General features: G+C 46.4%; 1 protein-coding gene across 3 annotated transcripts in view; it reads right to left on the reverse strand.

Moving 5' to 3' along the window:
• The window catches only part of SMURF2 (SMAD specific E3 ubiquitin protein ligase 2), a 131,746-nt gene that overhangs the window by 30,733 nt on the left and 78,099 nt on the right, over positions 1-22,914 (reverse strand). For 2 of the 3 annotated variants that reach the window (XM_075014559.1, XM_075014557.1), the window contains 3 exons: positions 20,815-20,899; positions 6,623-6,781; positions 6,331-6,396 (listed from right to left, as the gene is read on the reverse strand). In XM_075014559.1, coding sequence (XP_074870660.1) covers positions 6,331-6,396; positions 6,623-6,781; positions 20,815-20,899 — 310 coding nt within the window. The remainder of the gene's footprint in view (positions 1-6,330; positions 6,397-6,622; positions 6,782-20,814; positions 20,900-22,914) is intronic. The other variant, XM_075014558.1, reaches the window with a different exon arrangement.

Genomic DNA, 22,914 nt, shown 5'->3' on the forward strand with positions numbered 1-22,914 from the left:
ACATGTGCTCTCTAAGGCGCTGAGCCATGGATTAACCACGCCTGTAGGCGGAGTCCTTGTGGATGTGGATGCACTATTGACCCCCGAGCCTGTGTGAGAAGGTCTGGTACTGCCGGTAGGGGAAACGGCCGGCGACATGCCATGCACAGAAGCAGCAGGAACCATTGCTGTCGGTCCCAGGTTGGGACTATGAGTATCATGTGTGCTCGCTCCCTTTTGGCTTTCTCCAAAACCTTGTGTATGAGTGTTGTGGGAGGGAACGCATAGAGTAGAGGACCCTTCCATGGAATCATGAAGGCGTCCCCCATGGATCCCTGCCCTATGCCTGCTCTGGAGCAGTATTGGGGACATTTCTTATTGTTGTGAGTGGCAAACAAATCGATTTGGGGTAACCCCCATTTGTGAAACACTCATCGGAGCAGGTCAGAACAGATCTGCCAATCGTGCGTGAGCGCAAAGCGTCTGCTGAGTTGGTCCGCCTTTACGTTGTGGACACCCAGTAAATATGAGGCTCTTAGGGCTATATTGTTGGCAATGCACCAGTTCCACAACCAGACAGCCTCCGCACAGAGTGCACGAGATCTGGCCCCTCCTTGTCGGTTTATATAAAACATGGTGGAGGTGTTGTCGGTATTTATCCTGACTACTTTGCCATGCAGGTAATTTCAAAAAGACCTGCACGCATTGAACACTGCTCTGAGCTCCAGTATGTTTATATGCAGTGCCTTCTCCACAGGGGACCATAATCCTTGAGTGACTTCGTTGCCAATGTGCGCTCCCCATCCCATATGGGATGCATCTGTTTCGAGAAAAATGGTAATTTGCGGTTGGCGGAAAGGCACCCCTACTAGTAGGTTCTTGGGGTCTGCCCACCATGCCAGTGACCTTCTCACCTCCATTGTGGGTGATACTATCCTGTGAACGGTATGGGCTATTGGTTTGTAAACGCTCGCCAACCAATGCTGCAGGCCTCGCATGTGCAGTCTGGCGTTTTGTACCACAAACGTGGTGGTCACCATGTGCCCCAACAGCTGTAGACATGTTAGGATTGGGACAGCGGGGCTGTACGTTATTACTTGTACCAGGGACTTGATGGCGCGAAAACGGGCATCGGGCAGTTTCATACTACTCTTGATGTAGCAGAGTCTATTCGCGCCCCTATAAATTCTATATTTTGCGTGGGCTCGATCTTTGACTTCGAGAGGTTGATGATGAGACCCAGTGAGGCAAATGTGTTTGTGGTGATGTGTATCATTCATAAGACCTCCGCTTTGGAGGTTCCTTTCAGCAGGCAGTCGTCTAGGTATGGAAAAATGAAGACGCTTTGTCTGTGTAGATATGCTGATACTACCGCCAGGGTTTTGGTAAAAACTCTGGGTGCTGAAGAGAGACCGAATGGGAGAACTCTGTACTGGAAATGTTCTCTGCCTACTGTGAATCAGAGGAAACGTCTGTGCGCCGGATGAATTGCTATATGAAAATACACGTCCTGTAAGTCAAGGGCTACAAACCAGTCTCCATCGTCCAGTGCCGTGCTTATGGAAGCAATTGTAGTCATTTTGAAACGCTGCTTGCGCAAATACCAATTGAGAGCCCGTAAATCCAGGATTGGTCTCCAACCTCCTGTCTTCTCCTCTGTCAGGAAGTACCAGGAGTAGAAGCCTTTCCCCTGGAATTGCTCCGGTACTCTCTCCACTGCCCCTATGAACAAGAGGTGGTCCACTTCCTGTTTTAACTTTGTGTGGTGAGAGGGATCCTTGAAAAAGGGCCTGGTGGGAGGGTTCGGAGGTGGCAATGATTGAAAAGGGATTGTGTACCCCGTGGCTATAATCTCCAATACCCATCTGTCTGTGGTGATGCTCTGCCATTGAGAGTAGAACGGTTTGAGCCGATGGTGAAACGTGTTGAGATTGGCACCGAGAAACAGTCTTGGTTTTGCAGTCCCCGACGTACCCGTCAAACCTGCTGTCTTATGGTTTGTCCGGAGGGGGTGCAGCCCTGCTGGGGCCGATGTCTAGGGGCCCTGTACTGCTGTGGCTGTTGTTGGCGCCCCAGTCATACCCCCGCTGATATTGAGTACGCTGTGGTTGATAAGCGTAATGCCTTTGTTGAGGGTAAAACTTCCTCCTGTACGGGGGGGTGTATATACCCAGGGTCCTAAGTGTAGCTCTCGAGTCCTTGCTGGAGTGTAGGACCAAGTCAGTTGAGTCCGCAAATAACTTCTGCCTATCAAAAGGAAGATCTGCAATTTTTACTTGCAGATCCCTGGGAATCCCGGACGTCTGGAGCCACGATTCCCTACGCATTACTACCGCAGTGGCTGTGGAATGAGCCGCTGTGTCCGCTATGTCTAAGGCAATCTGAACTCCTGCTTGTGAAGCTGCGTAGCCCTCCTGGACGATCACTTTGAGGACCGGCTTTTTGTCCTCTGGAAGGAAATCCATGAGGGAGGTGAGTCTCGAATAACTGTCGAAATTGTGGTTCGACAAGTGAGCTGCATAATTCGCCATTCACAGCAGTAAGGTAGATGATGAGTAAACCTTTCTGCCGAGTAGGTCTAACTTCTTTGTGTCCTTGTCTGATCCCCGACCTATATTGGGATGTTTTGGCTCTGTGTTGCGAGGATTCAACCACTAGTGAATTTGGCTGTGGGTGACTGAACAGAAATTCCATGCCCTTGGCAGGGACAAAATACTTCTTATCCGCCCTCTTGTTTGTAGGAGGGATGGAAGCCGGAGTCTGCCATATGTTGGTGGCTGACTCCATAATCGCTTCATCCAATGGGATGGTGATCTTGGATGAAGCCGGGGGTCTGAGATTTTTGAGGAGCTTATGGCGTTTCTCCTGCACCTCTGCCACTTGAATGTCTTGCGATTGAGCCACCCTTTTGAACAACTCTTGAAACTGTTTTAGGTCATCTGGGGTAGAGATATCTCCAGGAACAACTGCTTCATCTGGGGAGGACGAGGAGGCATCGCTATGATACATTTCCTCTAAGTCCTCAGGTTCCTGACTCTGTTCACATGTTTGTTGTTTTAAGGTTTCCAGATGGGGTTCCAGGTCCTTTAAACCACTCTCTGACTGGGAAATTTGTGATGTTCCCCCAGGGTGAGACTGTGTGCTGTGATGTCGACGAGGCATTGACGGGGATCTACCCCGGGACCCAGATCCCCTGTGCCGATGTCCCATGTGGTAAGGGCGGCCATAACAACAAGGGCAAGGGCCCGGTGATGGGGACCTGGACCACGACCTGAAAGTGTAGACGTGATGTGTAGAAGGATGTGACCGTCGAGATGACACTGACAAAGGTGGAGATCCTCTGTGATAGTATGCATAGGGATCCCTGCTGGAGGTTGGTGAACAATGTCCAAGCCCGGGGGATGGTGGCTGAAGGAATGGAGATGGAAGTCTGCAGCAGGGTGTGGGAGTTGCTGCCTGATGAATCTCTGGGGGAGAGCGAAGTGAAAATGGCAGCGCAATGATCTCCGGGGAAGGGCTGCGGTGCCCAGTCTTGGCCTTCGCTTTCCCCCATTCAGGCACCGCAGGTGTTCCCATCGGTGCCAGGGGGCTTGGCACCGTAGTCGGTGCCGCGCTCAGTTCCGTTGCCCTTGGTGCCGCTGTCCTCGGTGCCACTCGGATAGTCTCCTCCGGCACCATTGGGCCCCGTGCTGGGTGCCCTTGCTCCGGTGCCATCGGTGCCGCAAGACTTGGTGCCGTGGAAGCCAGTGCCGACATTCCCGGCACCTGCAGAGCCCTCGGTGCCGCCTCCTTAACAGCTGGAGGCCCTTGCACGGGCACATGTGCCGCGGCCTTCCCACTATGAGAGGCCAGTGGGCCCGGGCCCTGTGCTCCGCTCATCCCACTCGTAGAGGTAACTGGCAGGGATTAAGCTGGTGAAAGGTTTTTCTTCTTCTGCACAGAGGAGGTCAGAGAAGCCGCCTTCCTCTTGTGCGAGCCCAAAGAGCCCTCCTTATGAGGCTTCTCCAATGTCCCAGGCTGGAGGGCCTTGTCGAACAGAAACATTTTTAGCCTCATTTCCCTGTCCTTTCGCACTCTAGCTGTAAGCTTAGAGCAATGAGGGCATTTCTGGGGGACGTGGGCTTCCCCGAGGCACCAAATACATTTACTATGTCCATCTGAGGCAGGCATGGCCTCCGGGCATGATTCACATTTCTTAAAACCCAGTGAGGACATTGTTTGAGCTTTAAAGTCTTTAAGTGCTAACAGGGCACTTAGCAGTTAATCAGTCCGGCAGCAGATAACAGTTAACAGATAACTTTCGAGGCCTTCAGATAGCGGACCCGCCTGAGGCAGCCACCTCCATCCTTTTTCTTGCTCTCTTTCCTTTTTAAACTATATACACTCTAACATAAACTACTATAATAACTAAGCAACAACTATTAACAACAAGTAAAACAGAGTTTATCTATCACAGGCGTTGGAGCCGGAGTGGATTCCGTCTGTAGCCGTTGGCGGTTGAGAAGGAACTGGCGGGGAACGGATCGTGCACGTGACCGTAAGCGCGCGAAGGACCGACGCGCATCGGCACATGCGCGACCCAACGGATACTGCTGGAAATTTCCGATCTGCGGCACCGGGGCGAGCCCGACACCTAATGTGGAGCACCCACAGGGACCACTCGAAGAAGAAAAAATGTTACATGTTCATAAAAAGAATCCATCAACCTGGACTATAAAGACTTTCATACAGTGCCCATAACATTCAAAAATATGGCCCTCAAAAACATTTAAAATATATGTTCTCTCACATTCAGAAGAATTCTCTCTCAATACATTAGATTCCAGGTGTGGACTGTCTGGACAAAAGCCACTTTCCCAAACAACCTAGCCAACTTTTAGATGATGGCACAAGTTACACAGGAAGCTTTTCTGGATGTTTTCAGAACCTAATTTGATTCTTCTATTTGCTGGTTCCAGACATGTGCTTCTCAGCTTGCTTTCCCAATGACTGGCATACTGAGAACTTCTACTGGCATAGCTATGTCTCTGAGGGTGTATAGTGACCTAATCCCCTATGTTGACCATAGCAGTTCACAGGAAGAATTCTTCTATTTACCTAACTAGTGCCTCTTGGAGAGGTGAATTACCTGTGGCAACAGATGAGCCTCTTCTGTCAGCAAGGTAGTGGCTACACTGAAGCACTATAGCACCGTAGCAACAATACTGCAAGTGAGCTACTGTGGCAACTTTAGCATAAACATATGCTAACTCCCTTCAAGAAAACCTATGGTCATCCCTCCCCAACACCTCCCGACACTGACTGCATATGGCTTTCTCCCTATTCAACCCTTCATTGTTTCTTCCATTCGACACCCAGTTAATGGCATGCAGGTGTTTCCCAACACAACAGTCTTAGAAAGGTGTTAATGGGAGAAACAAAAGAATCAAAATTCCAGCTGTGTCTGGACAAGCTGACAGTTGTGTCTAGATGATACAAACATTTGTATTCTTGTTGGTTTCCATATTTAGCTATATAGAAGTGTGTTTAATGTGAAATGTGTACATCAGGAATGATAGTGAGATGCAGAATTCCTTAATGTTTGTTTAATAATAATAATAATAATAATAATAAAGTCACTGTCTGAAAATACCCGGATTTAGGTGTTGCTTAATATTCTAAATGCTGGGACATGTTCCCTAGTGTGCATCATAAATACCCTTACTGTTTTTCTCTGTGTTTAGCAGTAGCTTTGTTTCCAATGAATTGTTCTTTGCAGGCCCATCAATGGGGGCGGGGGAGGGAGGGAGGCAGGCAGTTGCCCTTAAGCCCAGCATTTCAAAGCGTCCTGGACTTTCAGCCACTGTTGCTGCTGAAGTAGCAGCAGTGGCAGCCGGAGCTCCAGGCCCCTTGGAAATGTCACAGAGCACTGTGCCACTGCTCTGCATGCAGCTCTGAAGGAGCATGGAGGGGGCACAGGGCTGACTGTCGTTAAGTCCTGCCCCTTCCACTTTTGGCATCGCCTCTTCTGGATACAGGGAGTCAGGCCCCCTCCAACAGCGCCCCCGGACCCATAGCTGCTGTTGGCACCGTCAGTTCTTGTGTTCAGAATGTTTCTGTAATTGGTTTTATTAGAGACATGAGGATGGACATAGAGGTTGACAAACTGCAGAAGGATACCTTGCTACTCGCTCCCTGGCCCAATACATCAATTTTACAATCTATGACAAACAAAATATCTAATCTAATTTTTAAAATCAGTTTGTTACCCCACAGATTAAAACATTAAGATCTGAAGACAATTCAAAAAGATAAAGCAAGTCACTGCTTCTACTGTCCCTGGATAAATGCCACTGCTATACAATATCTCACCTGGGGTGGCAGATCTCTTCCATGGGATGGCACCTGCCCCCCCATGACATCACAGTGGCCACGCCCCTGTTGAAGGGTGGTAGAGATTAAAATATTTATACAGTAATCAAAGCTCTCTCAAATACACTGTTATATACACGTCTGAAGCATGTTAATGAAAAGGCAAATACTGCTACAGAAAGTTTACATAAAAGGACAGAATGCACCCAATCTTATATTAAGCACTTCCATGAGAGTCACCTCCTTATTCCAATATTAAATTAAATATGTGCTGGACTCTTCTCAAACTTACTTTAAAACTAAGTGCAAATTAGCAGATAGCCGTGGATCTGTAAACTGTGTCGTTCTGTTGTTATGGTCGACAAAATAAACTCTGCCTGTTGCTGTATTACGGATCTCCCATCCAGGAGGCAGTGGACCAAGTTCTTCACAATTGATGTTGCTAAGATCCCTGCAAAAACAAATATAAAATGAAAAATACCTCAGCATTTGGTCTCTGAGCCAAACAAGTGTAAATGTAACAGAACAATTCCATGAAGTCTGAGAAAATGTATTGTTTCAGAAACTTAATCTGTTCAGCTGGAATCTCTACTCCCAAAGTACAAGTCTTCCAAAGAAAATGGAAATATACACACTCAACTACACATGCATTGGAAAAGTAGTTATTACATAATTTTCATTTTTACAAAGTAACTTAATACAGGCTTAAAACAATAACAAAAGCTGCCATCGTATTTGCCAACAGAAGTTGCACCAGTTTTGATAATAAATAGCTTTAACAATAATGCTAGTCATTTAAAGAACTCAAATCATAGTTAAAAAGTTCACACAAAACAAAATTATATTTCAGAGTAGTTACATTTTCCATCCGGATTTATGCTTAAACCAAAAGCCATTTTTGACTGTTTCAAAAATACAACCATTAGATGCAAGAAAAGCTCTTTAACAAGAATGTTAAGTAAACGATTAAGTGATCTCAGATAATCACTATTAAAGTCAGACAAGTACAAGTGGCATTTGTAAGTTAATTTAGTTAGGATGAATGAATACTGTGTTTTTAAAAAACTCCGTAGCTTTTCTGTGAGGAATGCTAAAATACCCCTTCTCACCCACCACCTTGAAGTATTCTAGTTCAACTCTGCATGTTGACTAGTAACAGAGAGGTAGCCGTGTTCGTCTGTATTCAGCCAAAACAAAAACAGCAGAAATGCAGCGCTTTAAAAGACTAACAAAATGATTTATTCAGTGATGAGCTTTCTTGGGACAGACCCACTTCATCAGATGAATCGCATCACCAGTACAGAGTGACATCTTTAAGCACAGAGGTCCAAAAAAATTGCAATAAAAACTGACAAATCAAGTACATAGGACTGAAGGAGGGGAGGGGGATATTAAGTGCCTTGCCTGAGGCAATGATGGGCATCAAAGGAAGCAGTCCTTGTAATGTGTGATGTAATTTTGTCTCTGTTCATACCAAGTGTTAATGTGTCATATTTGAATACGAACTCCAATTCACAACTTTCTCTATGTAATCTGTTTTTAAAGTCTCTTTGTTATAAGACACAAATTCTCAGGTCTTTAACACAATGGCCAGATTCACTGAAGTGTTCAGTGACTGGCTTAGGTGTACTGAGATTTCTGATGTCTGCTCTGTGTCCATTCATTCTTTGGTGAAGAGTTTGCCCACATTGTCCAACGTACATTGTAGAGGGGCATTGTTGGCACACAATGGTATATATAACATTGGTCGAAGTACACCAGAATGTGCCCTTGATCTTGTAACCAACGTGGTTAGATCCAGTGATGGTATCCCAGAATAAATAAGTGGGCAAAGTTGGCAGCGGAGCTTGTTGCAAGGAAAAGTTCCAGGATTAGTATTATTGTGGTGTAACCTGTGATTGCTAATGAGAATCTTTCTTAGGTTAGGAGGAGAGGACAGGCCTGTCACCCAGGGCTTTCCAGAGTGTAGCATCATGATCTAGAATAGGTCGTAGGTTTTTTATGATGTGTTGCATGGATTTGAGCTGGGGGCTATAGGTGATGACAAGTGGTAGAGAAGTTACTCACCTGTAGTAATGATGTTTCTTCGAGATGTGTCCCCGTGGGTGCTCCACAATAGGTGGCGGGCTCGCCCGGTGCCGCAGATCGGAATTCTTCTAGCAGTTTCTATTGGATCGCGCATGTGCCGACGCGCGCCCTTGCGCGCCCTCGGTCATGTGCACGATCCTGTCCCCGCCAATTCCTTGACCAACCGCCTCGGATGCTCCTGAAAAACACCAGACAGAGATCCGAAGCAGGGAGGATGGGCGGGTGGTGGAGTACCCACGGGGACACATCTCGAAGATCCATTGTTACTACAGGTGAGTAACTTCTCTTTCTTCTTTGAGTGGTCCCCGTGGGTGCTCCACAATAGGTTACTACCCAGCAGTAACCCAAGTAAGGAGGTGGGTAATCGATTCATGTGCAGCTTGCCCCCGAGAGGATTGCTGTCGACAGACGGGTATCCTCATCGAACACCCGATGAAGGGCGGAATGTTTGGCGAAGGTGTTGTAGGATAACCAGGTCGCCGCTCTACAGATGTCTTTTAACGGGATTCCCTTGAAAAAGGCTGTTGATGCCGCCACCGCCCTGGTGGAGTGAGCCCTAGGCGGGGCCAGCAAAGGGGTCTTTCGAAGCTCATAGCACATTTTTATACAGGACACAATGTGCTTTGAAATTCTCTGGGAAGAGAGGCCTTCCCCTTTTGACCTGGGAGCGAGAGACACCAGAAGCCTGTCCGTTTTCCGGAAGGACTTAGTTCTGTCTATGTAAAAGGCCAACACCCTTCTCACATCTAGGAGATGTGGGCGCGCCTCCTTGCTGGAGCTGTGAGGCTTTGGGTAAAACGAGGGTAAAACTATTGGCTCGTTAAGATGGAACTCCGAGGAAAATTTTGGAACAAAGGCTGGGTGTAACCGTAAGATTACTGCCTCCTTTGAGAATACTGTGCAGGGCGGCGTTGCCATCACTGCTGCGAGCTCACTCACCCTGCGGGCTGACGTAATCGCAAGGAGGAAGGTTGTTTTCATAGTAAGGAGTCGGAGGGGTACCGTGGCTAATGGTTCGAAGGGTGGTCCCGATAGCACGCTGAGCACCAAGTCTAAACTCCACGACGGCGGTAGCGGTTTTCAAGGGGGGTACAGGTTTACCAGCCCGTTCAAGAACCTTGTGACGATAGGGTGGGCGAATACGGTGGGCCCTTCCTCTTTATGCCGAAAAGCTGATATAGCAGCGAGGTGGACCTTTAGCAAGGATAGAGAAAGCCTGTCTCGTTTGAGGTCCAATAGGTATTCTAGTATTACAGTTATAGGAATGTCAAGGGGAGCTAACTGTATGGCGGAACACCAGGCTGTAAAGCGTGTCCATTTTTGTTCGTAAGTCCTCCTGGTGGAGGTCCTTCGGCTACACTCCAAGACTTGTCTTACTCCCTCTGTACACGTGCTCTCTAAGGCACTGAGCCATGGATTAACCATGCTTGTAGGCGCAGTCCCTGAGGGTGCGGGTGCACTACGGACCCTTGAGCCTGAGTGAGTAAGTCCGGCGCCACCGGTAGGGGGAGTGGTGGACGATCCGACATGCGCAGAAGCAAGGGAAACCATTGTTGCCGGTCCCAAGTTGGAACTACGAGTATCATGCGAGCTCTCTCCCTTCTGGCTTTCTGCAGAACCTCGTGGATAAGCGTTGTGGGGGGAAACGCGTAGAGTAGAGGGCCCTTCCATGAAATCATGAATGCGTCCCCCAGGGACCCCCGCCCTATTCCTGCTCTGGAGCAGTACTGGGGACACTCCTTGTTGTACTGGGTGGCAAACAAATCGACTTGGGGAAACCCCCATGTACGAAATATGCGCCGTAGCAGGTCAGAGCGGATCTGCCATTCGTGCATGACTGCAAAGCGCCTGCTCAGCTGATCTGCCTTCACGTTGTGGGCGCCCGGCAAGTACGAGGCTTTCAACATTATGTTGTTGGCGATGCACCAGTTCCACAATTGGACTGCTTCCGCGCATAACGCATGGGATCGTGCCCCTCCTTGTCGATTGATGTAGAACATAGTGGAGGTATTGTCGGTATTGATCCCGACTACTTTGCCGTGCAGGTATTCCCGAAAATGTCTGCACGCATTGAACACTGCCCTGACCTCCAGTATGTTTATGTGCAGTGTCTGTTCCGCAGGGGATCATAGCCCTTGCGTCACCTTGCTGCCAATGTGTGCTCCCCATCCTATGTGGGAGGCATCGGTTGTAAGAAAAATAGAAATTTGTGGTTGGTGGAAGGGCACCCCCACTAGCAGGTTCTTGGGATTTTCCCACCACGCTAGCGATCTGCGCACCTCCATCGTGGGCAACACTACCCTGTGGACAGTGTGGGATGCCGGTTTGCAAACACTCACCAGCCAATGTTGCAGGCTTCACATGTGTAACCTGGCATTCTGTACCACGAATGTCGCTGCCGCCATGTGCCCCAACAGTTGCAGGCACGTTAGGACCAGCACCGTGGGGCTGTACGTCATGACTTGCACCAGGGAGCTGATAGCGCGGAAGTGGGCGTCGTGCAGGTATACTCTTGATGCGATAGAGTTTATGCGCGCCCCTATGAACTCTATATCTTGCATGGGTTCGGTCTTGGACTTTGCGAGGTTGATAACTAGGCCCAGCGAAGTAAACGTGTTCGCGGTGATGCGTATCATGCATAGGACCTCTGACTTTGAGGCCCCTTTCAGTAGGCAGTCGTCCAGATATGGAAAAATAAAACACCCCTGTCTGTGCAGGTAGGCTGATACCACTGCCAGGGTTTTGGTAAAGACTGTGGGTGCCGAGGACAGGCCGAACGGAAGAACCCTGTACTGGAAATGTTCCCCGCTGACCATGAAGTGGAGGAAGCGTCTGTGTGCCGGGTGGATTGTTACATGAAAGTAAGCATCTTGTAAGTCGAGGGCTGCAAACCAGTCTCCATCGTCCAGTGCCGTAAGTATGGAGGCAACTGTAATCATCCGAAAGTGCTGCTTGCGCAAGTAACGGTTGAGGCCCCGTAGATCTAAAATCGGCCTCCAGCCTCCTGTTTTCTTCTCTGTTAGGAAGTAGCATGAGTAAAAACCTTTCCTTTGGAATTGTTCCGGCACTCCTTCCACCACCCCTATGAACATGAGGTGATCTACGTCCTGCTTCAGCCTCGCCTTGTGGGCAGCATCCCTGAGATGAGGCCGGGTGGGAGGTTTCGTCGGTGGAAGTGACTGGAAGGGGATCGTGTAACCCGTGTCTATAATTTCTAGCACCCATTTGTCTGTTGTGATCTTTTGCCATTGGGAGAGGAACGGTTTGAGGCGATGGCGGAACATGAGATGAAAATGGCATTGAGCGATGGTGTTGATAGTGCAGTCCTCAACATACCCGTCAAACTTGCTGTTTCTGGGCTTGCCCCGAGGGTGTACGGCTTTGTTGAGAACGTCGCCTGGGGGCCCTGTACTGCTGCTGCTGTTGATGGCGCCCTTGGTCATAGCCTCGCTGATACTGTGCGCGCTGTGGTTGGTAAGCGTAGCATCTTTGCTGAGGATAGAATTTCTTTTTCTTGTATGGGGGAGTATAAATACCCAAAGTCTTAAGTGTGGCCTTCGAGTCTTTACTGGAGTGGAGGACTGAGTCGGTTGAGTCTGCAAACAGCTTTTGCTTGTCAAAAGGAAGATCCACGATCTTCGCCTGTAGGTCTCTGGGGATACCGGACGTCTGGAGTCAGGATTCCCTACGCATTACCACTGCTGTGGCTGTTGAATGTGCCGCTGTGTCCGCCACGTCCAGGGCAATCTGGACTCCCATCCGCGATGCCGCGTAGCCCTCTTGGACAATCGCCTTTAACACTGGCTTCTTGTCCTCCGGAAGTGAATCCATGAGAGGAGTGAGTCTAGAGTAATTGTCAAAGTTACGGTTTGATAGATGTGCCGCGTAATTTGCCACTCTCAATAATAGGGTAGAGGAGGAGTCGACCTTCCGGCCGAACAGCTCTAATTTCTTAGCATCTTTATCTGACCCCACTGATTTGTACTGAGACGTCTTCGACCTCTGCTGGGATGATTCGACCACCAAAGAATTGGGTTGTGGGTGGCTAAACAAGAACTCCATGCCCTTGGCTGGGACGAAGTACTTCTTGTCTACTCTCTGGTTCGTAGGCAGAATAGAGGCCGGAGTCTGCCATATGTTAGTGGCTGAGTCCATAATGGCTTCGTCCAGCGGGATAGCGATTTTAGATGAAGCCGGGGGGTCCCAAATTTTTCAGGAGTTTATGGTGCTTCTCCTGCACCTCTGCTATTTGAATGTCCTGTGTGAATGCTACTCTTTCGAACAGCTCCTGGAATTGTTTAAGGTCATCCGGAGGGGAGACATCCCCGGGGGCAATGGCCTCATCTGGGGAGGATGAGGAGGAACCACTAGGGTAAGCCTCCCCCAAATCCTCTGGCTCCCGAGTTTGGTGGTATACTTGCTCCCTGGTGGGCTGTGAAGAGAAGTCTCGGGACTCTGGACCTAATTCCCCCTGGGACAACTGCGTTCCCGTCCCAGAGCGAGAGTGTACACGGGAGTATTGACGAGTAGTAGGAGAGGACCTGCCCCTGGATCTAGACCTGCAGTGTCTGTGTTCAGCATGAAGAGGACGACCATAGCAACACGGGCAAGGGCCCGGTGATGGAGACCTGGACCACGATCGGGGAGTGTACCCATGATGTCTGGGAGAACGGGATCTCCGTGATGACATTGATAGTGGTGAAGCTGGTTTGTGATAGTACTCAAGGGGATCCATGCCCAAAAATGGTGAAGGTGGCCTGAGCCACGGCGAAATTGGTTGGAGGAATGGAGAGGGAGGCCCGAAATAAGCCGGTGGAGTTGCCGCCCGGCGGTGCGGCGTGTACATCTCGGGAGGGGGGCTGGGTGATAAGGGCATCGTAGCCCCGCCTGGAGATGGACTAAGGTGCCGGGTTTCAGCTCTAGCCTTGCCCCTCCCCTGCAGGGTGGGCGCCGCCCCCTCCCGTGCCGGGGATCTCAGCCCCGTTGTCGGCGCCGCGCTCGGCACCGTCAACAATGGTGCCGTGCAGGTAGCTTCCTCCGGCGCCGGTAGGCCCCATGCTGGGTGCCCCTGCGCCATCGGCGCCATGAGAGCTAGTGTCGCTTGCGGCGGCGCCGCCGATTCCAGCACTTGCCGCGCTGGCGCTCGTGGCGCCTTCCGTGCCGCCTACTGTATAGTCGGAGGCCTGGCCTCGGCCACATGCGCTGCGGCGCTGCCGCTTTCATCAGCTCGCAGCTGGGGGCTCTGCGTTCCGCCCTTCCTGCTCGCTGGGACCGCCGGCAAGGATCGAGCCGGGGAGAGTTTCCTCCTCTTCTGCACAGAGGGGGTCAAAGAGGCTGCCTTCCTTTTATGCGACCCAGAGGACCCTTCTGTGTGAGGCTTCTCCGGCGGCTCAAGCTGGAGGGTCTTATCAAACAAGATCATTTTGAGCCTCATTTCTCTGTCCTTCCTGGCCCTGGCTGTAAGCTTAGTGCAGTGGGAACACTTCTGGGTAACACGAGACTCCCCCAGGCAACGAATGCATTCACTATGCCCATCTGAGGCTGGCATAGCCTCGCGGCATGACTCGCACTTCTTAAACACCAAGAAAGCCATCGCGGTGCATCTTTACTGTTAATAGGGTACTTAGCCACTAATCAGTACTTTCTGACCCAAAATAACATTCACGGCCTTCAAGGCAGCGGACAGCTTAACAGCCTATTGTCCACCCCTCTCTCCTTCATTCCTCTTCTCTCTGCTATTTAATATACTCTTCTTTTTTTTTTTTTGGTATAATAGTGACAGACAACGAACTAACACATAAAAACAACTATCTTATCTGTCTCAGGCTTTAGCCGGAGCGGATTCCGTCTGCAGCTGATGGCGGTTGAGAAGGAACTGGCGGGGACAGGATCACGCACATGACCGAGGGCGCGCAAGGGAGCGGCGCATGTTGGCGCATGCGCGATCCAATAGAAACTGCTAGAAGAATTCCGACCTGCGGCGCCGGGCGAGCCCGACACCTATTGGGGAGCACCCACGGGGACCACTCGAAGAAGAAGTTCTGTTATTGATCTTCTTAGGCCTATCTTCAAGTAGTTGGTTTCTGGGTATTCATCTGGCTCTGTCAGTTTTATAAATGTTTGGTAGAGGTCTTGAAGTTTTCAGTCTCTGTCAGTACGGTCAGAGCAGATGTAATTGATTCTAAAGGCTTGACTATAAATGATGGATCATGTGGTGTGTGCTGGATGTAAGCTGGAGGCATGTAGGTAAGTGTAGTCATGAGTGGGTTTCCGACAGAAAGTGGCATTGATGTGGCCATCGGTGATTTGTACTATGGTATCCAGGAAATGTATTTCTCATGTGGAATATTCAAGGCTGAGATTGATGGTGGGGTGCAGTAGTAGGCATCCTTCAGTCTGCATAGACTATGGATCGCGCCCTTTAAAGTTTCAATTGAGGACTTCATTTACAGCGTCTATTGTGACTACGAAGACCCAAACGAGAGTGACAGTCCTTGCTGCATCTCTTGCAGATGTAGTGGGTGTCTGGCAAGTCCTTATTGTGCTTTCTGTGCACTCGCTTCTCCTCTGCTAGCTGTCTGATCTTCATCTCCCCCTTCTGAAGGCCCTTGTGTAACCCCTGCCTCCATCTGCTGTGGTCGTCTGCTAGTTCTTCCCAGTTGTCCAGCTCAAAGTCTACCTCTCTGAGGTCTCTCTTGCAGACATCTTTGTAGCGCAACTGGGGGCATCCGGGAGGTCTTTTGCCAGAGGCTAGATCACCATACAGGATGTCTTTTGGAATCCTTCCATCACTCATCCTGTGGACGTGGCCAAGCCAGCGGAGTCGACGCTGCCTGAGGAGGGTGTGCATAGTTGGGATTCCAGCTTGCTCGAGGACGGCGGTGTTGGTCACTCTGTCCTTCCATGATATTCCAAGGATGCGCCTGAGGCAGCGCAAGTGGAAGACGTTCAGCCTCGTTTCCTGGAGGGCGTACAGGGTCCAAGTCTTGCTGCCATAAAGGAGGGTGCTGAGGACGCAGGCTCTGTAGACTTGCATTTTGGTGTGAGTGTACAGCTTGTTGTTATTCCACACTCTCTTGCCGAGTCTGGACAGAGTTGTGGCCGCTTTTCCGATCCTCCTGTTTAGCTCAGTGTCCAACGACAGGGTGTCAGTGATGGTGGACCCGAGGTAAACGAACTCGTGGACGACCTCTAACGTATAGTTGTCAATGCTGATTGATGGGGATTCAGCAACATCCTGACCTAGTACGTTTGTCTTCTTTAGGCTGATGGTAAGCCCAAAGTCCTTGCACGCTTTGGAGAACTGATCCAGCAGTTTTTGAAGCTGGTCTTCTGCGTGAGACACTACAGCAGCATCGTCTGCGAACAGCATGTCTCTGATGAGGACTTCTCGCACCTTAGACTTAGCTTTCAGCCTTGCAAGGTTAAACAGTTTCCCATCAGATCTTGTGTGCAAAAAGATGCCCTCTGTTGAAGATCCAAAGGCATGCTTCAGGAGGAGTGCGAAGAAGATCCCAAACAGTGTCGGAGCAAGCACGCATCCTTGTTTGACGCCGCTCCTGATTCTGACAGCATCCAATAATGCGCCGTCATATTGGATGGTTCCTCTCATGTCTTCATGGAACGACTGGATCATCTTGAGTAACCGTGGAGGACAACCTATCTTGTGGAGCAGTTTGAACAGACCACCTCTGCTGACCAAGTCAAAGGCCTTGGTCAGGTCAATGAAGGCTATGTAGAGTGGCTTTCTCTGCTCCCTGCACTTCTCCTGCAGCTGCCTTAGAGAGAAGACCATGTCAATGGTAGACCTCTCTGCACGGAATCCACACTGTGATTCGGGGTACACCCTCTCAGCAATCTTCTGGAGTCTGCCAAGGATGATGCGAGCAAACAGTTTACCAGTGACGCTTAGGAGGGAGATTCCACAGTAGCTGTTGCAGTCGCTTCTGTCTCTTTTGTTCTTATACAACGTTACAATGTTAGCGTCGCGCATATCCTGTGGAACCTCATATGGTGGGGTGCAGGTTGTTAAAATCTCTGTAGAATTCTTTCAGAGTCTCTTTACTGTGGATCCAAATGATAAAGATGACATCAATGTCGTGTAAGTAAAGGAGAGGTAACACGGGGCGAAAGCTAAGGAATCGTTGTTCTAAGTCGGCCATAAAAAATGTTAGCATACTGTGGGACCACTAATCTGGAGGTATAAAGTTGTCCCCAAACTGGAAATAATTGTCAGTGAGAACAAAGTTATATAGGTCAGCCACCAGAGTAGCTGTGGTAAGATCAGGGATGATATTCCTGAGAGCTTGTAGTCCATCTTCATGTGGAATACTGGTGTAGAGAGACTCTACATCCCTGGCGGCAAAGATGGAACTGTCAGGAAGGTTTCCAATATTTTGTAATTTCCCCAGAGCCCCAGTTTTTACCAGTATGTAACTATGGCAGTCTTCAACTAATACACAAAGCAGTCAATCCCACTATATCTTTGTGCAGTCTTGCTGGAAGATGACGCATAGCAATACTGCTTTTGATTCACACAAAAAATAGTGTCATTGTATATAGTAGCAAAATGGTATATTAACTAAGTATCTACGAAATAATGTACAAGAGTATAGTAAGAACAGTAAAAGGAAATCTCCTCAGTAGCTCACCTTTTTAGGTGGAACAATACATATCTACCAAATCATTTTTGTATAAAGCATTTTAATAAATCATTTTAATAAATAAATTTAAATAAATTTTTCTAAATGGTTAATATGCAGATCCACTGACCGCTGATTACCACACATGAGCTTATCTTTTACACTGTAACCACAGTTTAGGAAGTTTATGTTGCTCTTAAATAAACCTATGAAATACAAAAAAAGCTGAATATAAATGTTACTATATTCTGCCACCTGCCTAGAATTTGGGTTTCCTTCTCCATCCCCAACCTGAACAGTCAAAATGAGGCTCATCTGTTTAAGAGAGGCAACACCCTTAATTTTAAAACCTTCCTTTTTGGCATAAATAATCTTATGCTACAAATACTTCCATTATTTTGCCTTGTCCTGAGATTTTAAGTCACCTGATTTTACCCATAAACTGCTAAATGTCAATATGCTGTCATTTGCAAATTCAATCATCTGAGGCACAAGAAGCATGGATAAAATGTCTATTTTCAAAAAAAGCCACCACATACAAAATGGAGACTAGTTCTATGAAGCAAAATGGTGAATATACTGCCCAGATGACACACAAAATGATGGAAAACATAATGCAAGGGAAGATTTTCTAAGGCCTTGTCTACACTACCATGGGCTACTGACCTAAGTTATGCAACTACAACTATGTGAACAATGTACTGGAAGTCAAGATACTTAGGTCGGCTTACCACACTACCTTCACAGCGCTGAGTTGACAGATAACATTCAACCATCAACTTCTCTTCCTTGTCTCGGTTTGGTGGATTACCAGAGCAGACAGGAGAATGCTTGGTGGTCAGCTTATCCTGTCCATACAGATGTGCTAAATCGACCCTCCATTGGATTTATCAGTGACAATCAATACAGCCCATAGTAAAGACATGCCCTAAGGCACAAATGGCAGTTGACAATTTGGCATCAGCTGCTTAACTGTCTTAAGTTTTAGAAAAATCTCCACAGTCAAAGGTTTAGGACAATGTCACAATAAACGTGTTTTTCTTGTTTCAAGAGTAATATTTCACGCAGCAAGCGTCACTTCTTCATTTAAAACTTTCAATTTTTATTCTTCAAACTATGGTTTTGAAGCACCTTACCCACATTTGGCAATCCAACATTCATTTATATGAGAATAAACAGCAGCAGCAGCCAAATACAGAATTGTTAAATTTCTTATAAATCTGAGGGATTTTACATCAGCATCTGCAGATTTTTAGGAATAATAATTATGAAGAGTGCCCAGTATGTTAACAAGGATTTTTTTTTAAAACTAATAATTCTCACTCCATACAGAGTGATGTTTATGTCCCATAATGAGTGGGACAGTAAACATAAAGCTTCTAGAAATTAAAGATGCGAAGAAGTATTGGGTTATCCTGTCCATCTCCCTGAAAAGGCATAAGTTGCTCTACAGAGCACATTTTTCTGATACTTAGCCTAGTATTAATCTATGTCAAGAAAACTGGGTTTTCCCACTTCCACTGAGTATTCCAGAACTTAGTACATCTCATCAATATATGGAATATTTTTGTGAACTCTTTTCTCTCTCTCAATTAATTCATTACTCCTAGTTATATTCCCATTCCTCCCATTTCAACTTCCAATTTCTCTTTCCCATTAAATATTTAGCGAAGCTGTCCACATCAGTTTTGGGCGTCTAAAGAATCAAGTCAATCCCTTTTACCCCTTTTATCAATTTGGTCCTATTCAGTGAAATCTGTCCTATTTGTCTATGAGCAGTGAGGTGCACTGAACTAACAATATTACAGGAACAGTCTCCGAACACAAGAGAGAGAAAAAGTACTGCCTCTTGCTCCACTATGCAATAACTCTCTGCACATTGTGTTACACTGATCTTTTTGACTACAAACATCTAGCCAACTTGCTATCCATGATCACCTATATGCATATCCCATCATTTTCACTACTTTTATGTCACATTGAATATCAGTGCTGCAAGTTACTTTTTTACAAAAACATATTGCCTTACATTTTCCAAGTTAAATCATATTTTGCTGTTTTGTGTGCCTCTTTTTAATACATTTATGTTACGTTGTATTACTGCGTTGCCCTCTTAGTGGTATTCACAGTATCTCCTCCCAAATGAGCCTAATATGTGTACTTTATAAATGTTCTGCCTATTCCCTTTTCCAGATCATTAACAGAAGATACTTAATGAAAAGGAATCTAACTCCAAACCCTGAAGTAATGCACTATACACCCATCTTAGCTTCAAAAATGTCATTTCCCATTTCCCTTTATTTACAGTCCTTCAACTAGTTCTAAACCAATGAGATAGTATTCATACCCAAATCAATTAGAATTATTCTGATTGTGAGACCATAATATAGCATATCCAATTCACTATTAAAAGCTCAACATTCAATACACGAACCATACTCTTTCGACTTTTCTTTATTCTGTCAAAAAAAAAATACCAGAGAGACACAAGATGACTGAGGTAATATGAACCAACTCCTTTTTTTTTTTTTTTTTTTTTTAAATTACAAGCTTTCAAGCTTGACAAAGCTGCTCCTCAAAGCTGCAGAAGGCAACCAGTGTCACAGCTAAATATGAGGTGGAACAGACTGCTAAACACCGGAGGTTCACACATGTCGTAGGGGACCACTTAAAATGAAGTGGACATGTAGTACCTCTACAGAAAGAAAGATGAGTCAGAAGCAATGTATGTTACAAATTGTTACAATGAACCATTAAACCATGTCTGTGTTAAATCGACAATTTTTAATGTTCAGCAGAGTTAAGAATTTAAAATTACCAGGCTAGGCTGCCAGAAAAAAAAATCCAGTTTGTCTGACAAGATTAACACTTAAATTTATGTTTCTAAATTCTCTTAGTTCAGTTCTCTTCTATGTGCCAGATTTTTGTAAGAGCTAAGGTTGGCAAGCTTTTGGGTAGAGCCCTCTACAGGCACAAATTTCTATCTGCAGATTAAAAATCGGTATCCACTGAGCCACATCATCTCCTCCCTGCCGTGCAGCTATACCTCCCCCAGACGCATCTCATGTCTGAAGTTGTACAGCCCCACTGGGAGCAGGGCTGAGGGCAGTACAGTTACATGGGCAAGAGGAGATGCCAGAGCAGGGCACTGGCTTCTGAGTGGGGCAGCCCCTTGTTCTTCTCCTTTCACTGATGTGGTTCCTGGGAGAGCCCTGCAGTTCCTCAGATACAGATTTCTATCTGTGGACATTTGCATCCACAGACAGAAAGAGTATCTCTACTGTACAGAAAGGCCTCTACTTCTGACACTTCCCATTTCTCTCAAATGGAATTAAAGAATGTTTGATGATCTGGTCTTACATATTTTGCAATTTTTTTCATCTTCTCCTGTGTGTTTCATTATTTTATTATGGATGAAAAGCCAGACTTGGTTGTAGTCTTTGTGGCTATATCTTGCGTCTTTCATAAAAACAGTTTAATTTATTCACTGAGACCATTATCAAAGAATTCTTTGAAACCCTAGTTTTTGATGCAAGAGGTGTAATTTATTTTGCTGAGTGGCTTACGATAAGTTGACAAGCTGGGGAATGGGGAAGTGTTTCATCTACCAAAAGCCAGTCTGCATATCCTCCTAAGTAACATTCAACAGTGTAATATTGGAGGACAAGCCATTTTAAGAGAGGGTTAATTTCAATAGGAACTGTTTAAATTAAGACTTCATATAACAATAAAGAGGTGTGAGTTCTTCTCTTACCTTGGTACTCTTGGGTCATGCCATGTGCTTACACCAGTCTGAGTATGCAGGAAATAGACCTGACCTTGCTGAGTTGTCCTTTGCTCTGTTAATTAAGATAAAATAAATATAAGAACAACCAGGAAAACAAACATGCATGAAAGGGTAAAAGGGGAAAAAAACAAAGTCATTTCAACTCATACTACAAGATTACAGACAAAGTTACTAACCAAATAGCCCTGCTCAAGAGAGACTCTACAAATGTGGTTAAAGAAACAGATTTCTCCCCAGCCATGTACTATGATCAGACTAACACGCAAAGGCCGTGTCTACACTAGCCAAAAACTTCGAAATGGCCATTTCGAAGTTTACTAATGAAGCACTGAAATACATATTCAGTGCCTCATTAGCATGTGGGCAGCCACGGCACTTCTAAATTGAAGCGGCTCGCTGCTGCGCGGCTCATCCAGACGGGGCTCCTTTTCAAAAGGACCCCGGCTACTTCAAATCCCCTTATTCCTATGAGCAGATGGGAATAAGGGGACTTTGAAGTAGTCGGGATCCTTTCGAAAAGGAGCCCTGTCTGGACGAGCTGCACATCAGCAAGCCACGTCAATTTCGAAGTGCCGCGGCCGCCCGCATGCTAATGAGGCGCTGAATATGTATTTCAGCGCTTCATTAGTAAACTTCGAACTGGCCATTTGCATGGCCATTTCGAAGTTTTTGGCTAGTGTAGACTTAACCAAAGAGAGCTAGGCTTCCTGACAGCAGGCTGAATATGTTGCATGTGGTGTACAACTAAGAAATCCAAATCAGAGTCAATCAGCACGGTAGCAAACCTTGAAAATAGGCAATCTGACAGTTTTTAGAGAGATGTTTTTGCTAAAAATATGGAATGGTTTTTCTTAAGTTTCAGCATGTTGGGAAAATATTAAAAGTTGTAGACACGTATAGGAGAACTGTATCTTTGTAGTTTACAGGAGTCTACTGGGGTTTACTTCCTCTAACGCAGTGTCTAAAAACCCCTAGAATAGCACACATTTTACACACTGAAGACTAGCAAATACTGGCCGTGTCTACACGAGCCCCAAACTTCGAAATGGCCATTTGCGTGGCCATTTTGAAGTTTGGGCTCGTGTAGACGTAGCCATTATGTGGTTATAGTCCCACGCAGACGGAGTCTAAGTCTATTGTTATATGGGTCTAAATCACAAGGTTGGTAATAATTTTAAAAAAATAAGCAGGGTACAGCAGAAGTCATATTATCAACTGAACAATGTGGAAACATGTTTGAAAACAGTCTTTGTACCAGCTTTCCAGAACTACCAAATGTGATAACACTTTTCAAGCAGTTTAAAACAAAAGTATTCCACTATTCTCTTACTTGTATACTAGAACGATTTCGTCTGGATACAAAGGTTGACAAAAAGGCAGCCTTAAAAAACAACAAATTAAAAGCAGCTACTAAGTATTCCACATTTTATTTTAAAATGTTCCACTTTCCTAAAGAGTCAATTCAGATGTTCTTGACCCAAATATCTAGATAATTAACAAGTCATTAACCATGATATAGGTATAGTGTCTGGGTAGTGTCCTATAAAAGACTCCAGCTAATGTGGAATACCACATCAAAAAATGTAAAAATTTCCACTAAAATTATTAGACATTTAATGGGATTACAGCATTATTTCTGTGTTTTAGTATGAGACATGGACTCAAACTGGCCAACTGTGCGAGTATCTGCTATAAACCACATGGGTAAGGGCTTGTTCAGTGGTGGCAGAAATCTTAACTTTAAAAACTAAAAATTCATAAAGTGGAATTAAATTTACTGAACTGTTAAAAAGCATTTTATTTTAGGGAGTGCTGAGAGACAAGGCTACATTTCCATGCAGCTGTTAACTACATATGTCATCCACTCTAGCTTACTTGACAAAATATGTGATGTGATAAAAGAATAACAATACTACGACTTCACTCCCAGAGTTCTTTTTATGAGTACATCTCAGACTGCTTTGTGGTATCATTATCCTGATTTTACAGATGGGGAAACCAAGGCATGGACTTGCCCAAGGTCACTCGCGATTCCGGTAACAAAGCCAGCAACAGAACCCAGGTCTT

This window comes from Carettochelys insculpta, chromosome 20 (assembly GCF_033958435.1).
Source record: "Carettochelys insculpta isolate YL-2023 chromosome 20, ASM3395843v1, whole genome shotgun sequence".
Classification (NCBI taxonomy): Eukaryota; Metazoa; Chordata; order Testudines; family Carettochelyidae; genus Carettochelys; species Carettochelys insculpta.